Source organism: Petromyzon marinus, chromosome 67 (assembly GCF_048934315.1).
Source record: "Petromyzon marinus isolate PM22_M1 ecotype Great Lakes invasive population chromosome 67, UKy_Petmar_22M1.pri1.0, whole genome shotgun sequence".
Classification (NCBI taxonomy): Eukaryota; Metazoa; Chordata; class Hyperoartia; order Petromyzontiformes; family Petromyzontidae; genus Petromyzon; species Petromyzon marinus.
Window position 1 is genome coordinate 1,087,213 of NC_133733.1, and position 23,139 is coordinate 1,110,351.

At 54.8% G+C, this 23,139-nt stretch overlaps 1 protein-coding gene across 1 annotated transcript in view; it reads left to right on the forward strand.

Annotated features, from left to right (window-relative positions):
• The window catches only part of LOC116956714 (sodium/hydrogen exchanger 6), a 42,585-nt gene that overhangs the window by 11,741 nt on the left and 7,705 nt on the right, over window positions 1–23,139 (forward strand). Inside the window, 11 exon segments of the mRNA XM_032978488.2 lie at window positions 1,530–1,607; window positions 3,541–3,617; window positions 4,151–4,263; window positions 7,637–7,742; window positions 10,500–10,635; window positions 11,761–11,866; window positions 13,892–13,980; window positions 15,597–15,710; window positions 18,120–18,231; window positions 18,702–18,855; window positions 19,749–19,812. Coding sequence (XP_032834379.2) covers window positions 1,530–1,607; window positions 3,541–3,617; window positions 4,151–4,263; window positions 7,637–7,742; window positions 10,500–10,635; window positions 11,761–11,866; window positions 13,892–13,980; window positions 15,597–15,710; window positions 18,120–18,231; window positions 18,702–18,855; window positions 19,749–19,812 — 1,149 coding nt within the window.

A 23,139-nucleotide genomic window follows, 5' to 3' on the forward strand; every position in this document is an offset into this window, starting at 1 on the left:
AGAGACACTGAGGGACACGGAGAGACACGGGGACACGGAGAGACACGGGGAGACATGGAGAGACACTAAGGGACACGGAGAGACACTGAGGGACACGGAGAGACACTGAGGGACATGGAGAGACATGAGGACATGGAGAGACACGGGGAGACTTGGAGAGACACGAGGACACGGGGAGACACGGGGACACGGAAAGACACGGGGAGACATGGAGAGACACGAGGACACGGAGAGACACTGAGGGACACGGAGAGACACGGGGAGACACGGGGACACGGAGAGACATGGGGAGACACGGGGAGACACGGGGAGACACGGGGACACGGGGAGACACGGGGAGACACGGGGAGACACGGGGAGACACGGGGAGAGACGGGGAGACACGGGGGTAGGTTTGGGACACGGAGAGACACGGGGACACGGAGAGACACGGGGAGATACGGGGAGACACGGGGGTAGGTTTGGGACATGGGGAGATACGGGGAGACATGGGAGACATGGGGAGACATGGGGAGACATGGGGAGATACGGGGAGACATGGGGAGATACGGGGAGACATGGGGAGATACGGGGAGACATGGGGAGATACGGGGAGACACGGGGAGACACGGGGGGTAGGTTTGGGACACGGAGAGACATGGGGACACGAGGAGACACGGGAACACGGAGAGACACGGGGATACGGAGAGACACGGGGATACGGAGAGACACGGACAGACATGGGGACACGGAGAGACACGGGGAGACATGGGGAGATACGGGGAGACACAGAGAGACACGGAGAGACACGGGGAGACACAGGGGGTAGGTGAGGGACAGAGAAACATGGAGAGACATGGAGAGAGATGGAGATACACGGGGAGACACGGGGAGACATGGGCAGACAGGGGGGTATGTTTGGGACACGGAGAGACACGGAGAATCGGAGACACAGAGACATGGGTACACGGAAACACAGAGACACGGAGAGATTGAGAGACACAGGAACACGGGGATACAGAGACACGGAGAGACACGGAGAGACACGGAGAGACACGGGGAGACACGGGGACACGGAGAGATTGAGAGACACAGGAACACGGGGATACAGAGACACGGAGAGACACGGAGAGACACGGAGAGACACGGGGAGACACGGGGAGACACTGAGGATACGGGCAGACATGGGGGGTATGTTTGGGACACGGAGAGGCACGGGGAGACACAGAGAGACACGGGGACACAGAGAGACACGAGGATACGGGGAGACACTGGAGGTAGGTGAGGGACACGGGGAGGCACGGAGAGACACAGCGAGACACGTGGTAACACGGAGAGACACGTGGTGACACGGGGAGACACGTGGGGTAGGTGAGAGAGACGGGGAGACACGGAGAGACACAGAGACATGGGAGGTAAGGGAAGGACACGGAGAGACACATGGAGACACGGGGGTAGGTGAGGGACACGGAGAGACACAGAGAGACACTGGTGGTAGGTGAGGGACATAGATTTAAATGCCCCCCCTTCCCCACCCCTCTCTCACACAGGTGACCTTTGACCCCGAAGTGTTCTTCAACATCCTGCTGCCCCCCATCATCTTCTACGCGGGCTACAGCCTCAAGCGGGTAGGCCCTGGGGGTCAGGGGTCAGGGATTCAGGGTCACTCCTCAGGGTTCAAGGGTTAGGAAGGTTGCCAACCCTGACGTGATGGGGAGCCACGGTGGCTAGGAGACGTTAACCACCTCACCTGGTACGCAGGAGGTCGTGGATTTGATCCTGATCCTGACTGTCTGCTGCTGCTGTATATTTGGAGTCTGCGTCTCTCTCTGTCATCATCATCACGGTGGCTAGGAGATGTTAACCACCTCGCCTGGTACGCAGGAGGTCATGGATTTTATCCTGACCCTGACTATGCCTGCTGCTGTATATTTGGAGTCTGTGTCTCTCTCTCTGCCATCATCATTTTCATCACGGTAGCTAGGAGATGTTAACTACCTCCCCTGGCGTACAGGAGGTCGTGGGTTCGTTCCTGACCCTGACGATGCCTGCTGCTGCTGCTGTATATTTGGAGTCTGCGTCTCTCTCTCTCTCCCCGTGGTCGCGTGAGTCAGTGTCACGCTTGTCGAGTATTTGCCTGCTGCTATCTGTTTCCACGTAATGATGACGGTGATCGCCGCCTCTTCGTCGAGCTATCGTTTGTGATGGCCAGGTCGCTTCTGAAAAAGCTACGTGGCTCAGTGGGGAGGCCTTCCCTGGTAAAATACAAAATAGCTTAGTTTTTACGTTTAGTCATTACCCTGTCAAGGACAAGAACAAATGTAATGGGATGACGAGGGAGGGTGGGTGAGTGACTATGTGAGTGGGTGAGTGGCTATGTGAGTGGCTATGTGAGTGACTACGTGAGTGAGTGACTATGTGAGTGGGTGAGCCGCTGTGTGAGTCAGTGACTATGTGAGTGACTGTGTGAGTGGGTGAGTCGTTATTTGAGTAGGTGAGTGACTACATGAGTGGGTGAGTGGCTATGTGAGCGACTATGTGAGTGGGTGAGCCGCTATGTGAGTAGGTGAGTGACTACATAAGTGGGTGAGTGAGTGACTGAGTGAGTGAGTGACTGTGTGAGTGAGTGACTGTGTGAGTGGGTAAGTGGCTAGCTGAGTGGGTGAGTGGATAAGTCATTATGTGAGTCAGTGTATGTATGTTGAACTTGATAATTGAAGGTACGGGGGAAGGACAACAAACTAAACAAAACAACAAAAACAACATGCAGCAGGTATATAGAAATTCGTTTGTCAGTCGAGATGATGATGATGATTTAAAAGTGCAGCACAGCTCCGTTGGATTCCTAATATTGGAAGGAATAGCATTCCAGACGGGCGCGCAAGCGCATTTTAACGTTGAATGAATTTCTGCGTGGATTGTGTCCATGCATTGTATTAATTCATCTCACACACACTCACACTCACTCACACACGTGCACAACAACAACAACCGCCATTCGCCACTAAGTGGCGGTGATGTCACCACGACGCTTGTGCCAGGCCATGTGGATCTTGAGGACCACGTGAAGTGTCGAACGCCCGCTGGCAGGAGGTCTCGGGGCAGACCCAGGTGCCACGGGTCGACTGACTGAGATGACTTAGATGACTGGCTGGTGCACCACCTGTGCCCCCTACTGTGCCAACTCTCTGGGTTTTATCCGCCCCCGTGGGTCCGCTCGTTGTTGTGAGCGTTGCTCCTCTGCCCTCACTCAAACCCACACATGCTCACTCACGCACGTGCGGGTGTGTGCGTGTTTGTGTGTGTGTTCGGTTCCCGCTCACGGCCAACACCGGTGACGATTATCTGAACCGGTTTCTGGGCCTCCCCGAGGTGGACTCAGCCTCAAACGAGTACCCGGTGCGGCGTGTAAACATCGCCACCGGGGAGACGATACCGGCCGGGCGTGGTGCTGGCAACCCACCCCCTCGTGTGCCGGTAGCCTTCACAGGTGCCACTCGCTAACAGCACTTGCCCCTACAGTCTGTTAAGGCTATGCGGGGGATCTTTGTCTTTGCACAGAGGCACTTCTTCCGAAACCTGGGCTCGATCCTGGCATTTGCCTTCCTGGGCACAGCCATCTCTTGCTTCGTCATCGGGTGAGCACCGCACGGGCACGCACAGGGACACACGGGCACACACACACGGGGACACACGTGCACACACACACACGTGTGTGTGTGCACGTGCGTGCACGCACACACGTGCACGCACACACGGGCACACACAGCCACACACGGGCACACACGTGCACACACGCACGGGCACACACGTGCACACACGCACGTGCACACACGCACGGGCACACACGCACGTGCACACACGGGCACGCACGCACGGGCACACGGGTATTTGGCACCCACGCATGGGCACCCATGCACGGACACGCGGGCACTCACGTGCATGCACGTTTGTGTTGAGAGTGAGAGTGTGAGAGCGCGCGTGTGTGAGTACGTGTGTTGAGAGAGCGCGTGTGTGTGAGTGCGTGTGTTGAGAGAGCACGTGTGTGTGAGTGCGTGTGTGTGTGAGTGCGTGTGTGTGTTAGTGCGTGTGTTGAGAGAGCGTGTGTATTAGTGCGTGTGTATTAGTGCGTGTGTTGAGAGTGCGCGTGTGTGTGCGTGCGAGTGTGCAGGATGATCACGTGGGGTGCTGTTAAGCTGATGCAGGCCGTGGGGCAGTTCACAGACAACTTCTACTTCACTGACTGCCTCCTCTTCGGAGCCATCATCTCAGCAACCGACCCCGGTCCGCCTCCCTCCCCCCCCCTTCTCCACTCCCCCTTACTCACCCCTCCCCTCCCCTTTCTCCCTCCCCTTTCTCCCCCTTCTCCCCTCCCTCCCCTCCCCCTTCTCCCCTCCCTCTACTCCCTCCCTGCCCTCCCTCTTCTTCCCTCCCTCCCCATCCTTTCCCCCCTGTGTATGTGTGTGTTTGTGTACACGTGATGATGAAAGTTGCAAGCGAGAGTTTCATCATTGCTTGCGGCTGGGGTTGGCATCGTCCCCCACTCCTCCTGATGTCGAGGGTAAATGGGCGAGGTTTAGGACTGTGACTCATGCAGCTGCAATGGCTGCTTTGGGTACGCGGTCCAGACCTCCCCAGAGACTCTGGCTGACAGAGGAGGTGTTCAGGATGGTTGAGAAAAATCGACAGGCCCACTCTAATCGTCTACAGCATCCCACGTCAGAGAATGAGGAGGATTACCGCAGCCTTCGCTCGGAGGTTCGGAGAGCCGTGAGGTGCTGCAAGGGTGGGTGGTGGTTGCGGGTTGCTGAGGATATGGGGTCTGCCTCAGTGGCCTGCGATCTCAAATCCCTATTTAACTCCATCAAAAAGTAACCTGCAGTGCCACACCTATTACCATCATTAGGGGAAAGAACGGCGATCCAATCTCCGACCCCCAGGAACAGGTTTGCAGATTTTCTGAGCATTTCTGTGAGGTCCTGGGGGAGGGGAAATCTCTCAGCCAGGAAAACATCGTGGCACAAAGTGAGGATGACCCTGCTGAGGCTGCGGTGCCTCATATTGGAAGAAGAAGTCACCCCCTGTGAGTGGCTGGCTGAGGTGCCATCTGTTGAGGAAGTACTGAAGGCAATCCAGAGTCTGAGACCAGGAAAGGCACGGGGCAGAGATGATCTCCCAAGCGAAGTGCTGAGGGAGGGTGGCGCTTGTGCACAGACTGCCCTACATGACATCATAACAACGGTCTGGACCACTGGATGGGTTCTGCAGGATTGGAAGGAAGCCCTGGTGGTCTCGCTTTTTAAGAAGGGGGACCGCACAGACTGTAACAACTACAGGGGCATCTCACTCCTCAGTGTGCCGGGAAAGGTCCTGGCAAGGATTATTCAGCATCGCCCTGCCAGGCACGCTGAGGAGAGGCTTGCAGAGTCCCAATGTGGTTTCAGGAATGGGCGGTCCTGCACAGATGCCATATTTTCTGTCCGTCTGCTACAGCAGAGGTGTAGGGAATTCCAACAAGACCTACATCTCTGCTTCATTGACCTGGTCAAGGCCTATAATACCATCAGTAGGCCTGGGCTCTGGGTTGTTCTTCGTGCTGTCAGAGTCCCTGACCCTCTGCTCACGCTCATTAAGGACCTTCATGATGGTGAGCGGTCCTGGGTAAAACTACGTGGCCGGGAGTCAGAGCCATTCCCTGTACACCTTGGGGTGTGACAGGGATGTCCTCTGGCTCCCACATTATTTAACATCTATTTTTACCACGTAGTTCATGAAGCCTTCAATAGCTGTACCGGGGGAATTTCCATTTGCTACAGATATAATGGGAGGTTGATCGATGCCCGGGTGCGGTCAAGGGATGGCTCCCTATTGTATGCCGATGATTTGGTAATTGCTGCTCATTCAGAGGAGGAGTTTGAGACACTTCTGCTGAAACTGGAGCGTGCCATTAAGGGGCGGGGCCTTAACATCAGCCCCACCAAAACTAAGCACCTGCCTGGGTATTTTGTGCCATCGGACATTCCACCCCCACAACTCCCAATTGGTGATGGGGCAGTTGTGGAGAGAGTGGAGAGTTTCCCATATCTGGGCAGTGTGCTCATGACCGGCTCCGGTTTGGCAGCAGAGGTCTCACTCCGAATCAGTCGAGCGGCAATATCTTTTAATTGGTTGCGTAACACTGGTCTGTCGCTCCGCACTAAGCTTCAGGTCTTCTCGGCCACGGTCATTCCCTCCCTTCTCTACGCTTGCGAAACGTGGACCCCCCTAATGGAACATCTTCGCCGGTTGAAAACATTTAGGCTAGCCTGCCTACGATCCATCCTGGGTTTAACCAGACTGGATTGTGTGAGGAGCTCACAAATCCTTGAAAGATCTGGGCAAAGCCCAAGGCAAGGCTGCGTTGGCTGGGTCATGTAGCCCGCATGCCCAGCCACCGCATGCCTAAACAGCTTTTGTTCAGCCGGAGCGAGGGAGCTAAACGGGCGCGGCATGGGCTAGAGAAGAGAAGGAGTGATGTGGTACAGGAGGACGTGGAACTGAGTGGACTTGCCGATGACTGGTACCAGCGGTGTCAAGATCGGCCTCTGTGGGGGAGGCTCGTGAAGGACGCTACTGGGCAGTTGGAGGCAGTTGCCCTCCAACAACAACGGAGGGCGGAGGAGCGACGCTCACAACAACGAGCGGAGCGCCGGGTGGCTAAAGCACGGCAGGTTGGCACAGTAGGGGGCAGAGGTGGTGCATCAGCCAGTCATCTCAGTCATCTCAGTCAGTCGACCCGTTGCACCTGGGTCTGCCCCGTGACGTCCTGCCGGCGGGCGTTCGACACTTCACGTGGCCTCAAGGTGCACATGTCCTGGCACAAGCGTCGTGGTGACATCACCGCCACTTAGTGGCGAATGGCGGTTGTTGTTATACGTATGTGTACGTGTGTGTGGGGATCGGTAGTGTAGCAGTTAGCGCTACTCTGCGCTACGAACCCGGTGACCCGGGTTCAAATCCTGCTCACGGCCAACACCAGTGACGATTATCTGAACCGGTCCTGGGCCTCCCTAGGTCGACTCAGCCTCAAATGAGTACCTGGTGCGGTGTGTAAGCATTGCCATTTGGAAGACAAAGGCGGCCGGGCGTGGTGCTGGCCACCCACTCCCTCGTGTGCCATGCCGGCCTTCACAGGTGCTCGCTAACAGCACTTGCCCCTACAGTCTGTTAAGGCTATACGAGGGATCTTGGTGTGTGTATGTGCGTGTATATACGTGTGTGTGTGTACGTGTATGTACGTACGTGTGTGTGTGTACGTGTATGTACGTACGTGTGTACGTGCGTGCAGTGACGGTGCTGGCGATCTTTGTTTTTGTGTGTGTGTGTACGTGTATGTACGTACGTGCATGCAGTGACGGTGCTGGTGATCTTTGTGTGTGTGTGTACGTGCATGTATATACGTGTGTGTGTGTACGTGTATGTATGTACGTGCGTGTGTGTACGTGTATGTACGTACGTGCGTGCAGTGCCGGTGCTGGCGATCTTAGTCTTTGTGTGTGTGTGTGTACGTGTATATACGTGTGTGTGTGTACGTGCGTGTGTATACGTGTGTGTGTACGTGCGTGTACATACGTGTGTGTGTGTACGCGTATGTACGTACGTGTGTACGTGCGTGCAGTGACGGTGCTGGCGATCTTTGCCGAGCTGGGCGTGGACGTGGATCTGTACGCGCTGCTCTTCGGGGAAAGCGTCCTCAACGATGCCGTCGCCATCACTCTCGCATCGTACGTCGATACGCAGCGATACACAGTGATATACCAGCGTGATTGATACACAGGGATACACAGCATCACACCACGGTAAACCGTGTGTATACGCGTGCGTGTGCCCATCTCTGTGTGCGTGTCTCTGTCTGTGTTTGTGTGTGTCTCTATGTGTGTGTCCCTGTGGGGAGCGGTAGTGTAGCGGTTAGCGCGATGCGCTGTGAACCTGGCGACCCGAGTTCGATTCCCGCGAACAGCCAACACCGGTGACGATTATCTGAACTGGTCCTGGGCCTCCCCTAGGTCGACTCAGCCTCAAATGAGTGCCTGGTGCGGTGTGTAAACATCGCCACTGGGGAGACAAAGGCGGCCGGGCGTGGTGTTGGCCACCCACCCCCTCGTGTGCCGTGCCGGCCTTTATAGGTGCTCGCTAACAGCACTTGCCCCTACGGTCTGTTAAGGCTATACGGGGATCTTTGTCAATGTATGTGTGTGTCTATGTGAGTCGGAGCCATTCCCTGTACACCTTGGGGTGCGACAGGGATGTCCTCTGGCTCCCACATTATTTAACATCTATTTTGACCACGTAGTTCGTGAAGCCTTCAATAGCTGTACTGGGGGAATCTCCATTTGGTACAGATATAATGGGAGTCTAATCGATGCCCGGGTGCGGTCAAGGGATGGCTCCCTATTGCTCAACCACGTTATGTATGCCGATGATTTGGTAATAGCTGCTCATTCAGAGGAGGAGTTGGAGACGCTGCTGCTGAGACTGGAGCGTGCCACTAAGGGATGGGACCTTACCATCAGCCCCACCAAAACTAAGCACCTGCCTGGGTATTTTGTACCATCGGACACTCTACCCCCACAACTCCCAATCGGTGATGGGGCAGTTGTGGAGAGAGTGGAGACTTTCCCATACCTGGGCAGTGTGCTTATGACCGGCTCCAGTTTAACAGCAGAGGTCTCACTCCGAATCAGTCGAGCGGCAATATCTTTTCATCGGTTGCGTAACGCTGTGTGGAAGCTACCTGGTCTGTCGCTCCGCACTAATCTTCAGGTCTTCTCGGCCACGGTCATTCCCTCCCTTCTCTACGCTTGCGAAACGTGGACCCCCCTAATGGAACATCTTCGCCGGTTAGAAACATTTAGGCTGGCCTGCCTACGATCCATCCTGGGTTTAACCAGACTGGATTGTGTGAGGAGCTCACAAATCCTTGAAAGATCTGGGCAAGGTCCCATCGGTGAGCTCCTCCGGCGGGCAAGGCTGCGATGGCTGGGTCATGTAGCCCGCATGCCCAGCCACCGCATGCCTAAACAGCTTTTGTTCGGCCGGATCGAGGGGGCTAAACGGGTGCGGTACGGGCTAGAAAAGAGATGGAGTGACGTGGTACAGGAGGACGTGGAGCTGAGTGGACTTGCTGATGACTGGTACCAGCGGTGTCAAGATCGGCCTCTGTGGAGGAGGCTCGTGAAGGGCGCTACTGGGCAGTTGGAGGCAGTCGCCCTCCAACAACAACGGAGGGCGGAGGAGCGACGCTCACAACAACGAGCGGAGCGCCGGGTGGCTAAAGCACAGCAGGTTGGCACAGTAGGGGGCACAGGTGGTGCATCAGCCAGTCATCTCAGTCAGTCGACCCGTGGCACCTGGGTCTGCCCCGTGACCTCCTGCCAGCGGGCGTTCGACACTTCACGTGGCCTCAGGGTGCACATAGCCTGGCACAAGCGTCGTGGTGACGTCACCGCCACTTAGTGGCGAATGGCGGTTGTTGTTGTTGTTGTGTGTGTCTATGTGTGTGTGTCTATGTGTCTATGTGTGTGTGTGTCTATGTGTGTGTATCTATGTGTGTGTCTATGTGTCTATGTGTGTGTCTGTGTCTATGTGTGTGTCTATGTGTCTATGTGTGTGTGTGTCAATGTGTCTATGTGTGTGTGTCAATGTGTCTATGTGTGTATGTGTCTGTGTGTCTAAGTGTGTGTGTGTGTATGTGTGTGTGTCTATGTGTGTGTCTATGTGTCTATGTGTGTGTCTATGTGTCTGTGTGTGTGTCTATGTGTGTGTGTGTCTATGTGTCTATGTGTGTATGTGTCTATGTGTGTCTAAGTGTGTATGTGTCTATGTGTGTGTGTCTAAGTGTGTGTCTATGTGCGTGTGTCTATGTGTCTATGTGTCTATGTGTGTGTGTATGTGTCTATGTGTGTGTGTATGTGTCTATGTGTGTGTGTGTCTATGTGTCTATGTGTGTGTGTGTCTAAGTGTGTCTATGTGTCTATGTGTGTCTAAGTGTCTGTGTGTCTATGTGTGTCTATGTGTGTCTATGTGTGTGTGTGTCTATGTGTGTGTGTCTATGTGTGTCTATGTGTGTGTGTGTCTATGTGTGTCTATGTGTCTGTCTCTGTGTGTCTATGTGTGTCTGTGTGTCTATGTGTCTGTCTGTCTATGTGTGTGTGTCTATGTGTGTGTGTGTCTATGTGTGTCTATGTGTCTGTCTCTGTGTGTCTATGTGTGTCTGTGTGTCTATGTGTCTGTCTGTCTATGTGTGTGTGTGTCTATGTGTGTGTCTGTCTCTGTGTGTCTAAGTGTCTGTGTGTCTATGTGTCTGTCTCTGTGTGTCTAAGTGTCTGTGTGTCTATGTGTCTGTCTAAGTGTCTATGTGTCTAAGTGTCTGTGTGTCTATGTGTCTGTCTAAGTGTCTATGTGTCTAAGTGTCTGTGTGTCTATGTGTCTGTCTAAGTGTCTATGTGTCTAAGTGTCTATGTGTGTCTATGTGCGTGCAGCGCGATTGCGGCGTACAGCCCTGAGAACCAGCACACGTTTGACGCGTCGGCCTTCTTCAAGTCGGTGCTCAACTTCATCGTCATCCTCAGCGGGTCCTTCGCCATGGGCGCTGCCACCGGAGTGGCCACCGCTCTCATATCCTGCACCAGCACCGCCACCAGCACCACCACCAGCACCACCATCACCACCACTATCACCAGCACCACCATCACCACCACTATCACCAGCACCACCATTATCACCAGCACCACCATCACCGCCACCAGCACCATCACCACCATCACCACCACTATCACCAGCACCATCACCACCATCACCACCACTATCACCAGCACCATCATCACCATCACCACTACTATCACCAGCACCATCATCACCACCACGATCACCAGCACCACCGCCACCAGCACCACCACCACCACCATCGCCAGCACCGCCACCATCACGATCACCATCATCACCACCACCACCGCTACCAGCACCACCACCACCATCGCCAGCACCACTACCATCACGATCACCAGCACCGCCACCACCACCACGATCACCAGCACCACCACCAGCACGATGACCATCACCACCACGATCACCAGCACCACCACCAGCACGATCACCATTACCGCCGCCAGCACCATCATCACCATCACCACCACTATCATCAGCACCATCATCACCACCACGATCACCAGCACCGCCGCCAGCACCATCACCAGCACCGCCACCACCACCACGATGATCACCAGCACCACCACCACGATAATCACCAGTACCATGATCAACATCACCACCAAAACGATCACCACCACTATCGCCATCACCAGCACCACCACAAGCACCAACCACTATCGCCATCACCAGCACCACCACTACCTGCACCACCCGGACCACCACGATCGTCACCACCGCGATCATCACCATCGCCACCACAATCACCATCACCAGCATCACCAGCACCACCAGCACCACTACCACCACCATCACCACTACCAACGTTACCACCATCACATTTTGATGATAAATGGTTGTGATATTAATGGTGGTGATTATGGTGATGATGATGACGATGGTGGTGGTGGTGATGATGAAGGTGTTGATGATGGTGAAGGTGGTGTTGATGACGATGATGGAAACTAGCTACGGTGAGGATGCGGCTATGATGGCGATGATGGTGATGGAGTGGTGAGGAGGATGGTGAGGATATGGCGATGATGGCGAGGAGGTGGAGTGTTTCCCTTGACGGTCGATGTTGGTGTGGGTCACGTGACCAAGTTCACGCGGCTGCGCGATTTCCCCTTGCTGGAGACGGCTCTATTCTTCCTCCTCTCCTGGAGCACCTTCCTGTTGGCCGAGGCCTGCTCGCTCACCGGTACCGCTCACCACCACTCGCTCACCACCACTCGCTCACCACCACTCGCTCACCACACACTCGCCCAACCACACACCCAGACACTCGCCACACGCTCACCACTCACTCACCCAACCACACACCCACACACTCGCCACACACTCACTCTCACCTTCTTGCTCACTAACCTGTACCACACAGTCACCCACACACACTCGCTTACCCGCACACCCAATTACATACATATACCCACTCACTCATACACACACTCACCCACACATACACACTCACCCACACTCACACACACACTCACCCACACACACCCACACACACCCAACCACAAACTCTCACTTTACTGCTCGCCTGCTCACCACACACTCAACGACACACTTTCCCACACACTCACCCGCACCCTCACCCACACACCCAACCACACACTCACCCACACACCCACACACACCCCCTCACCTACCCACCCACTAACCCCACACGGTAACCGCCACCAATCACCACACACTTACCCACACACACACAGATTTTCTCGCACACACAACCACTCACCAGCCGCTCACCACCCATTCACCAAACACTCACCCACACACACACTCACACTGTCACCTTTATGCTCACCGGTACTCACTGCACACTCACCACCTACTCACTTAACACTCACCCTGTGAGTAGGCTGTGAGTGTGTGTAGGCTGTGTGAGTGTCTAGGCTGTGAGTGTGTAGAGTGTGTGTAGGCTGTGTGTGTGTAGAGTGTGTGTAGTCTGTGTGTAGTCTGTGTGTAGGCTGTGTTTAGTGTGTGTAGAGTGTGTGTAGGCTGTGTGTAGGCTGTGTTTAGGTTGTGTGAGTGTGTGTAGGCTGTGTGAGTGTGTGTTAGTGTGTGTAGGCTTTGTGTAGGGAGCGATAGTGTAGCGGTTAGCGCGCTGCGCTATGAACCTGGCGACCCGGGTTCGATTCCCGCTCACGGCCAACACCAGTGACGATTATCTGAACCGGTCCCGGGCCTCCCCTAGGTCGACTCAGCCTCAAATGAGTACCTGGTGCGGTGAGTAAACATTGCCACTAGGGAGACAAAGGCGGTCGGGCGTGGTGCTGGCCACCCACCCCCTTGTGTACCGTTCCGGCCTTCATAGGTGCTCGCTAACAGCACTTGCCCCTACAGTCTGTTAAGGCTATATGGGGGATCTTTGTAGGCTTTGTGTAGGCTGTGTTTAGGTTGTGTATGTTTAGGTTGTGTGTAGGCTGTGTTTAGGTTGTGTGTAGACTGTGTTTAGGTTGTGCGAGTGTGTGTAGGCTGTGTGTAGGCTGTGTATAGACTGTGTTTAGGTTATGAGAGTGTGTAGGCTGTTTTTTGGTTGTGTCAGTGTGTAGGCTGTGTGTAGACTGTTTAGGTTGTGTTTAGGTTCTGTGTAGGCTGTGTTTAGGTTCTGTGTAGGCTGTGTTTAGGTTGTGTGTAGGCTGTGTTTAGGTTGTGTGTAGGCTGTGTTTAGGCTGTGTGTAGGCTGTGTTTAGGTTGTGTGAGTGTGTAGGCTGTGTTTAGGTTGTGTGAGTGTGTAGGTTGTGTGTAGGCTGTGTGTAGGTTGTGTGTAGGCTGTGTTTAGGTTGTGTGAGTGTGTAGGTAGTGTGTAGGCTGTGTGTTGGTTGTGTGAGTGTGTAGGCTGTGTGTAGGTTGTGTGTAGGTTGTGTGTAGGCTGTGTGTAGGCTGTGTGTAGGTTGTGTGTAGGCTGTGTGTAGGTTGTGTGAGTGTGTGTAGGCTGTGTGTAGGCTGTGTGTAGGCTGTGTGTAGGCTGTGTGTAGGCTGTGTTTGGGTTGTGTGTAGGCTGTGTTTAGGTTGTGTGTGTGTAGGCTGTGTGTTGGTTGTGTGAGTGTGAAGGCTGTGTGCAGGCTGTGTATAGGCTGTGTTTAGGTTGTGTGAGTGTGTAGGCTGTGTGTAGGCTGTGTGAGTGTGTAGGTTGTGTGTAGGCTGTGTGTAGGCTGTGTGTAGGCTGTGTGTAGGCTGTGTGGTGATTGGCTCTGCGACTGGCGCTGTGCCCACACAGGGATTGTGGCGGTGCTGTTCTGTGGCATCACCCAGGCTCACTACACCTACAACAACCTCTCTCCAGAGTCGCAGGAGCGGAGCAAGCAGGTAGTACTCACTCACTACCACTCACAACAACAACAACCGCCATTCGCCACTAAGTGGCGGTGGCGTCACCAGGGCGCGTGTGCCAGGCCACGTGCACCTTGAGGCCACCACGTGAAGTGTCGAACGCCCGCTGGCAGGAGGTCACGGGAGAGACCCAGCTGCTGCCATGCGCCGAGTGGCTGAGATGAGTGTCCGATGTGCCACCTGTGCCCCCTGCTTTGCCGACCTGCTGCGTGCCTGGCGAGGCGATGTTCTCAACAATCCTCGCCGGGGACCTTTCCCGGCACACCGAGGAGTGAGATAACCCCTGTAGTTGTTACAGTCTGTGCGGTCCCCCTTCTTGAAGAGGGGGACCACCAGGGCATCCTTCCAATCCTGCGGAACCCGTCCAGCGGTCCAGACCGTTGTTATGATGTCGTGTAGGGCAGTCTGTGCACAAACGCCGCCCTCCCTCAGCACTTCGCTTGGGAGATCATCTCTGCCCCGTGCCTTTCCTGGTCTCAGACTCTGGATCGCCTTCAGTACTTCCTCAACAGATGGCACCTAAGCCAGGCACTCACGGGGGGTGACTTCCTCCCATATTTGAAGTAAAGCAGCCTCAGCAGGGTCATCCCCACTTTGCCCTAGGATGTTTTCCAGGCTGAGGGATTTGCCCTTCGCCAAGATCTCACATAAATGCTCAGTAAATCTGCAAACCTGTTCCTGGGGGTCGGAGATTGGATCACCGTTCTTTCCGCTAATGGTAGGTGTGGCGCTGCAAGTTACTTTTTTTGATGGAGTTAGAGTGATTTGCATGCACACTCCTGTACACACACTCACACCTGTACACCCTCACAAGCAGATGTGTGCACACACTCTTATACAAACACACACTGTTGTGCACGCACTCACACGTGTGCACACACTCACACGTGTGCACATACAGGTGTACACACACACGTGTACACACACTCACACATATACACACACACACACACGTACACTCACACACACATACACACACACATGTACACACTCACAGGTGTACACACACACACACGTGTACACACACACTCACGTGTCCACACACTCACACATGTACACACACTCACGTGTCCACACACTCACACGTGTACACATACACTTGTTCACACACACACACACACGTGTACACACACACACACACGTACACACACACACGTACACACACACATGTACACACTCACAGGTGTACACACACACACGTGTACACACTCACACGTACACTCACACACGTACACTCACACACACGTACACACTCACAGGTGTACACACACTCACTCATGTACACACACACGTACACTCACACACACGTACACACACACATGTACACACTCACAGGTGTACACACACTCACACGTGTACACACACTCACACAACAACAACCGCCATTCGCCACCCAAGTGGCGGTGACGTCACCACGACGCTTGTGCCAGGCTAATACGCACCTTGAGGCCACACTCTTGTACATAGACACTCACACATGTACACGCACACACGCGCGTACACACACGCGCCTGACACACACTCGCGTACGCGTGTGTGAGCGTGCCCTGCTCTCTCCGTTGCTGAACGGTGGCCGTGCCCTCTCTGTGCAGCTGTTCGAGCTGCTCAACTTCTTGGCGGAGAATTTCATCTTCTCCTACATGGGGCTGGCGCTCTTCACCTTCCAGAGGCATATCTTCAACCCCATCTTCATTATCAGTGCCATGGTATCCTCACCGAGTGTGTGTGTGTGGGGAGTGTGTTAGTGACTGGGTGTGTGTGTGTGTACAGGAGAGTGTGTGAGTGATTGTGTGAGTGACTGTGTGAGAGTGTGGTGTGTGTGTGTGAGTGACTGTGTGTGTACATGAGAGTGTGTGAATGACTTTGTGTGAGTGACTGTGTGAGTGACTGTGTGAGTGTGTGTGTGAGTGACTGTGTGAGTGTGTGGGGAGTGTGTGTGTACATGAGAGTGTGTGAGTGACTGTGTGTGTGTGTGAGTGACTGTGTGAGTGTGTGGGGAGTGTGTGTGTACATGAGAGTGTGTGAGTGACTGTGTGAGTGTGTGGGGAGTGTGTGTGTACATGAGAGTGTGTGAGTGACTGTGTGAGTGACTGTGTGTGTGACTGTGTGAGTGTGTGGGGTGTGTGTACATGAGTGTGTGTGTACATGAGAGTGTGTGAGTGATTGTGTGAGTGATTGTGTGAGTGTGTGTGTGAGTGACTGTGTGTGTATACATAAGTGTGTGTGAGTGACTGTGTGAGTGACTGCGTGAGTGTGTGAGGTGTGTGTGTGGGTGACTGTGTGTGTACATGAGAGTGTGTTAGTGACTGGGTGTGTGTGTGTGTACATGAGAGTGTGTGAGTGATTGTGTGAGTGACTGTGTGAGAGTGTGGTGTGTGTGTATGTGTGTGAGTGACTGTGTGTGTACATGAGAGAGTGTTAGTAACTGTGTGTGTGTACATGAGTGTGTGTACATGAGTGTGTGTGAGTGACTGTGTGTGCACATGAGAGTGTGTGAGTGATTGTGTGAGTGTGGGGTGTGTGTGTACATGAGTGTGTGTGAGTGACTGTGTGTTTGTACATGAGTGTGTGTGAGTGACTGTGTGTGTACATGAGTGTGTGTGAGTGACTGTGTACGTGAGAGTGTGTGTATGCGTGAATGTGGTGTGTGTGTGTGTACATGAGTGTGTGAGTGACTGTGGGTGAGTGACTGTGTGTGTGTTTATGAGTGTGTGTGAGTGACTGTGTGTGTACATGAGAGTGTATGTATGCGTGAATGTGGTGTGTGTGTGTGTACATGAGTGTGTGAGTGACTGTGTGTGTGTGTGTGTACATGAGTGTGTGAGTAACTGTGGGTGAGTGACTGTGTGTGTGTTTATGAGTGTGTGTGAGTGACTGTGTGTGTACATGAGAGTGTGTGAGTGACTGTGTGTGAGTGTGGAGGTGTGTGTGTGTGTACATGAGTGTGTGAGTGTGGTGTGTGTGTGTGTACATGAGAGTGTGAGTGACTGTGTGTGTGTGTGTACATGAGAGTGTGTGAGTGACTGTGGGGTGTGTACATGAGAGTGTGTGAATATGATGTGTGTATATTTGAATGTGGTGTGTGTGTTTGAATGTGGTGTGTGTATGTGTGAATGTGGTGTGTGTGTGCCTGTGTGTTTCTACTTGTCCTTGTGTATCTCCATGTCTCCATGTCCCTGTGCGTCCCTGTGTCTCTCCGTGTCCCCGTGTGTCGCTGTGTTTTCGTGTCCTTGTGTTCCACTGTATGCCTCTGTCCGTGTGTGCCTCCATGCTGTCGCGTCTTCCCGTGTCCCCCACTGATTTGTTACTTGCCCTTGACTGACCGCCTACTCGTCCACTCACTCGCTCACTCACTCTCTCACCCACTCACTCCCCCACTCACTCACTCGCTCACTCACTCGCTCACCCACTCACTCGCCCACTCACTCTCTCACCCACTTGCTCACTCTCTCGCCCACTCACTTGCTCACTCACTCTCTCATCCACTCACTCGCTCACTCACTCTCTCACCCACTCACTCGCACCACTCACTCGCTCACTCACTCACTCACCCACTCACTCGCTCACTCACTTGCTCACTCACTCTCTCATCCGCTCACTCACTCTCTCACCCACTCACTCGCCCATTCACTCTCTCACTCTCTCACTCACTCTCTCACCCACCCATTCTCCCACCCACTCGCCCACCCACTCGCCCACCCACTCGCCCACCCACTCTCCTACCCACTCTTCCACCCACTCTTCCACCCACTCTCCCACCCATCCATTCTCACACCCACTATCCCACCCACTCTCCCACCCACTCTCCCACCCACTCGCCCACCCACTCTCCCACCCACTCTCCCACCCACTTTCCCACCCACTCTCCCACCCACTCTCCCACCCACTCTTCCACTCACCCACTCTCCCACCCACCCACTCTCCCACCCACTCTCCCACCCACTCTCCCACCCACCCACTCTGCCACCCACCCACTCTCCCACCCACCCACTCTCCCACCCACCCACTCTCCCACCCACTCTTCCACCCACTCTCCCACCCACTATCCCACCCACCCACTCTCCCACCCACTCTCCCACCCACTCGCTGGCGCTCCGTGTGCCCGCCCGCCACAGCTGGCGATGTTTGTGGGGCGAGCGTGCAACATCTACCCGCTCTCCTTCTTCCTGAACCTGGCACGGAGGCACAAGATCGCGTACAACTTCCAGAACATGATGATGTTCGCAGGTGAGACACGCGGGGAGAGACACGCGGGGAGAGACACGCGGGGAGAGACACGCGGGGAGAGACACGCGGGGAGAGACACGCGGGGAGAGACGCAGACAGAGACACGCAGACAGAGACACGCAGACAGAGACACGCAGACAGAGACACGCGGGGAGAGACACGCGGGGAGAGACACGCGGGGAGAGACACGCGGGGAGAGACACGCGGGGAGAGAGAGACGAGACGCGGAAAGAGACATGGAGAGAGAGACGCAGACAGAGACACGCAGACAGAGACACGTGGAGAGAGACGAGACGCAGAAAGAGACACGGAGAGAGAGACGCACGCTAACAGCACTTGCCCCAACAGTCCATTGAAGCTACACGTGGGAACCTTTGTCTGTGTGTATTCGTCCCCCGTGCCCTCCTCTCTCCATGCCCTCTACATTCCTCTGTGTCTGCACGTCGCTCCGCCCCCGCCCCCCCCGCCAGGCCTGCGAGGCGCCATGGCGTTCGCGTTGGCCATCAGAGACACGACGACACCGGCCAGGCAGATGATCTTCAGCACCACGCTGCTCATCGTCTTCTTCACCGTCTGGGTGTTCGGGGGCGGCACCACCGCCATGCTCTCATGCCTCAAGATCCGGTGGGTGGGCGGGCGGGTGTTTGTATAGTATAGTGAGTAGGTGGGTGGGTGGTTGGGTGAGTGGGTGGGTGGGTGAACATTTGGGTGGGTGAATAATTGGGTAGGTGGGCGGTTGGTTGGGCGGCTGGGTGGGCGGGTGTTTGGTTGGTATAGTGAGTAGGTGGGTGGGTGGTTGGGTGAGTGGGTGGGTGGGTGAACATTTGGGTGGGTGAATAATTGGGTAGGTGGGTGGTTGGGTGAGTGGGTGGGTGGGCGGGTGTTTGGATGGTATAGTGAGTAGGTGGGTGGGTGGGTGAACATTTGGGTGGGTGAACATTTGGGTGGGTGAATAATTGGGTAGGTGGGTGGTTGGGCGGGTGGGTGGGCGGGTGTTTGGATGGTATAGTGAGTAGGTGGGTGGGTGGTTGGGTGAGTGGGTGGGTGGGTGAACATTTGGGTGGGTGAATAATTGGGTAGGTGGGTGGTTGGGTGAGTGGGTGGGTGGGCGGGTGTTTGGATGGTATAGTGAGTAGGTGGGTGGGTGGTTGGGTAGGTGGGTGGGTGCGTGAACATTTGGGTGGGTGAATAATTGGGTAGGTGGGTGGTTGGGCGGGTGGGTGGGCGGGTGTTTGGATGGTATAGTGAGTAGGTGGGTGGGTGGGTGGTTGGGTGAGTGGGTGGGTGGGTGAACATTTGGGTGGGTGAATAATTGGGTGGGTCGGTGGTGGTTGGGCGGGTGGGTGGGCGGGTGTTTGGATGGTATAGTGAGTAGGTGGGTGGGTGGTGAGTGGGTGGTTGGGTGAGCGAGTGGATTGGTGGGTGGTTTAGTGATTGGGTACAGTGTGTGTGGGCTACACGGGGGACCTCTGTCTGTGTTGTTGTGGTGGTGGTGTTTGTGGTGGTTGTTGTGACAGAGTTGGTGTGGACCCAGACCAGGATCTGCAGATGAACAGTGACAACTTCCAACCACTGCATTCGGTGAGACTCACTCACAAACACTCACTCACACACACAAACACTCAGTAACACAACAACAACAACCGCCATTCGCCACTAAGTGGCGGTGACGTCACCACGACGCTTGTGCCAGGCCATCTGCACCTTGAGGCCACGTGAAGTGTCGAACGCCCGCTGGCGGGAGGTCATAGGTGCCACGGGTCGACTGACTGAGATGACTGGCTGATGCACCACCTGTGCCCCCTACTGTGCCAACCTGCTGTGCTTTAGCCACCCGGCGCTCCGCTCGTTGTTGTGAGCGTCGCTCCTCCGCCCTCCGTTGTTGTTGGAGGGCGACTGCCTCCAACTGCCCAGTAGCGTCCTTCACGAGCCTCCCCCACAGAGGCCGATCTTGACACCGCTGGTACCGGTCATCGGCAAGTCCACTCAGCTCCACGTCCTCCTGTACCACATCACTCCATCTCTACTCTAGCCCGTGCCGCGCCCGTTTAGCCCCCTCGATCCGGCCGAACAAAAGCTGTTTCGGAATGCGGTGGCTGGGCATGCGGGCTACATGACCCAGCCACACTAATACACTCACTAACACACTCACTCATACACTCGCTAACACACGCACTCACACACTCACTAACACACTCACACACTCACTAATACACTCACTAACACACTCACTCATACACTCGCTAACACACGCACTCACACACTCGCGAACACACTCAATAACACACTCACTAACACACTCGCTAACACACTCACTAACACACTCACTAACACTCTCACTAACACACTCACTCATACACTCACTAACACACTCATTAATACACTCACTAACACACTCACTCATACACTCGCTAACACACGCACTCACACACTCGTGAACACACTCAATAACACACTCACTAACACACTCACACTCACTAACACACTCACTAACACACTCACGAACACACTCGCTAACACACTCACTAACACACTCACACACGCACTCACACCCACAGATTCATTCACACGCAATTATTAGCACGCTGCGCTACAAACCCGGCGACCCGAGTTCAATTCCCGCTCACTGCCAACAACAGTGACGATTATCCGAGTGGATCTTGGGCCTCCCTTAGGTCAACTCAGCCTCAAATGAGTACCGGGTGCGGTGTGTAAACATCGCCACTGGGGAGACAAAGGGGGTCGGGTATGGCGCTGGCCACCCACCCCCTCGTGTGCCTTCACAGGTGCTGCTCGCTAACAGCACTTGCCCCAAAAGTCTGTTAAGGCTATACGGGGGATATTTGTCTTTTGTGTGTGTGAGTGCGTACGTGTTTACGTGTGTGCACGTGTCTGATGCGCGCGCGAGTGTGTGTGTCTGTGCGTGTGTGTGTATGCGTGTGTGTACGTGTGTGTGTACGTGTGTGCATGTGTACGTGTCTCAAATATTGGAAGAAGTCACCCCCTGTGAGTGGCTGGCTGAGGTGCCATCTGCTGATGAAGTATTGAAGGCGATCCGGAGTCTGAGACCAGGAAAGGCAGCGGGCAGAGATGATCTCCCAAGCGAAATGCTGAGGGAGGGTGGCGTTTGTGCACAGACTGCCCTATATGACATCATAACAACAGTCTGGACCACTGGACGGGTTCCGCAGGATTGGAAGGATGCCCTGGTGGTCCCCCTTTTTAAGAAGGGGGACCGCACAGACTGTAACAACTACAGGGGCATCTCACTCCTCAGTGTGCCGGGAAAGGTCCTGGCAAGGATTATTCAGCATCGCCTTGCCAGGCACGCTGAGGAGAGGCTTGCGGAGCCCCAATGCGGTTTCAGGAAAGGGCGGTCCTACACAGATGCCATATTTTCTGTCCGTCTGCTACAGCAGAGGTGTAGGGAATTCCAACAAGACCTACATCTCTGCTTTATTGACCTGGTCAAGTCCTATGATACCATCAGTAGGCCTGGGCTCTGGGTTGTTCTTCGTGCTTTTGGAGTACCTGACCCTCGGCTCACGATCATTAAGGACCTTCATGATGGTGAGCGGGCCCGGGTAAAACTTCGTGGCCGGGAGTCAGAGCCATTCCCTGTACACCTTGGGGTGCGACAGGGATGTCCTCTGGCTCCCACATTATTTAACATCTATTTTGACCACGTAGTTCGTGAAGCCTTCAATAGCTGTACCGGAGGAATCTCCATATGGTACAGATATAATGGGAGGCTGATCGATGCCCGGGTGCGGTCAAGGGATGGCTCCCTATTGCTCAACCACGTTATGTATGCTGATGATTTGGTAATAGCTGCTCATTCAGAGGAGGATTGGAGACGCTGCTGCTGAGACTGGAGCGTGCCACTAAGAGGTGGGGCCTTACCATCAGCCCCACCAAAACTAAGCACCTGCCTGGGTATTTTGTACCATAGGACACTCCACCCCCACAACTCCCAATCGGTGATGGGGCAGTTGTGGAGAGAGTGGAGAGTTTCCCATACCTGGGCAGTGTGCTTATGACTGGCTCCAGTTTAACAGCAGAGGTCTCACTCCGAATCAGTCGAGCGGCAATGTCTTTTCATCGGTTGCGTAATGCTGTGTGGAAGCTACCTGGTCTGTCACTCCGCACTAAGCTTCAGGTCTTCTCGGCCACGGTCATTCCCTCCCTTCTCTACGCTTGCAAAACGTGGACCCCCCTAATGGAACATCTTCGCCGGTTAGAAACATTTAGGCTGGCTTGCCTACGATCCATCCTGGGTTTAACCAGACTGGATTGTGTGAGGAGCTCACAAATCCTTGAAAGATCTGGGCAAGGTCCCATCGGTGAGCTCCTCCGGCGGGGAAGGCTGCGATGGCTGGGTCATGTAGCCCGCATGCCCAGCCACCGCATGCCGAAACAGCTTTTGTTCGGCCGGATTGAGGGGGCTAAGCGGGCGCGGCACGGGCTAGAGAAGAGATGGAGTGATGTGGTACAGGAGGACGTGGAGCTGAGTGGACTTGCCGATGACTGGTACCAGCGGTGTCAAGATCGGCCTCTGTGGAGGAGGCTCGTGAAGGATGCTACTGGGCAGTTGGAGGCAGTCGCCCTCCAACAACAACGGAGGGCGGAGGAGCGACGCTCAGAACAACGAGCGGAGCGCCGGGTGGCTAAAGCACAGCAGGTTGGCACAGTAGGGGGCACAGGTGGTGCATCAGCCAGTCATCTCAGTCAGTCGACCCGTGGCACCTGGGTCTGCCCCGTGACCTCCTGCCAGCGGGCGTTCGACACTTCACGTGGCCTCAAGGTGCACATAGCCTGGCACAAGCGTCGTGGTGACGTCACCGCCACTTAGTGGCGAATGGCGGTTGTTGTTGTTGTTGTTGTGTGTGTACATATGTGTGTGTGTGT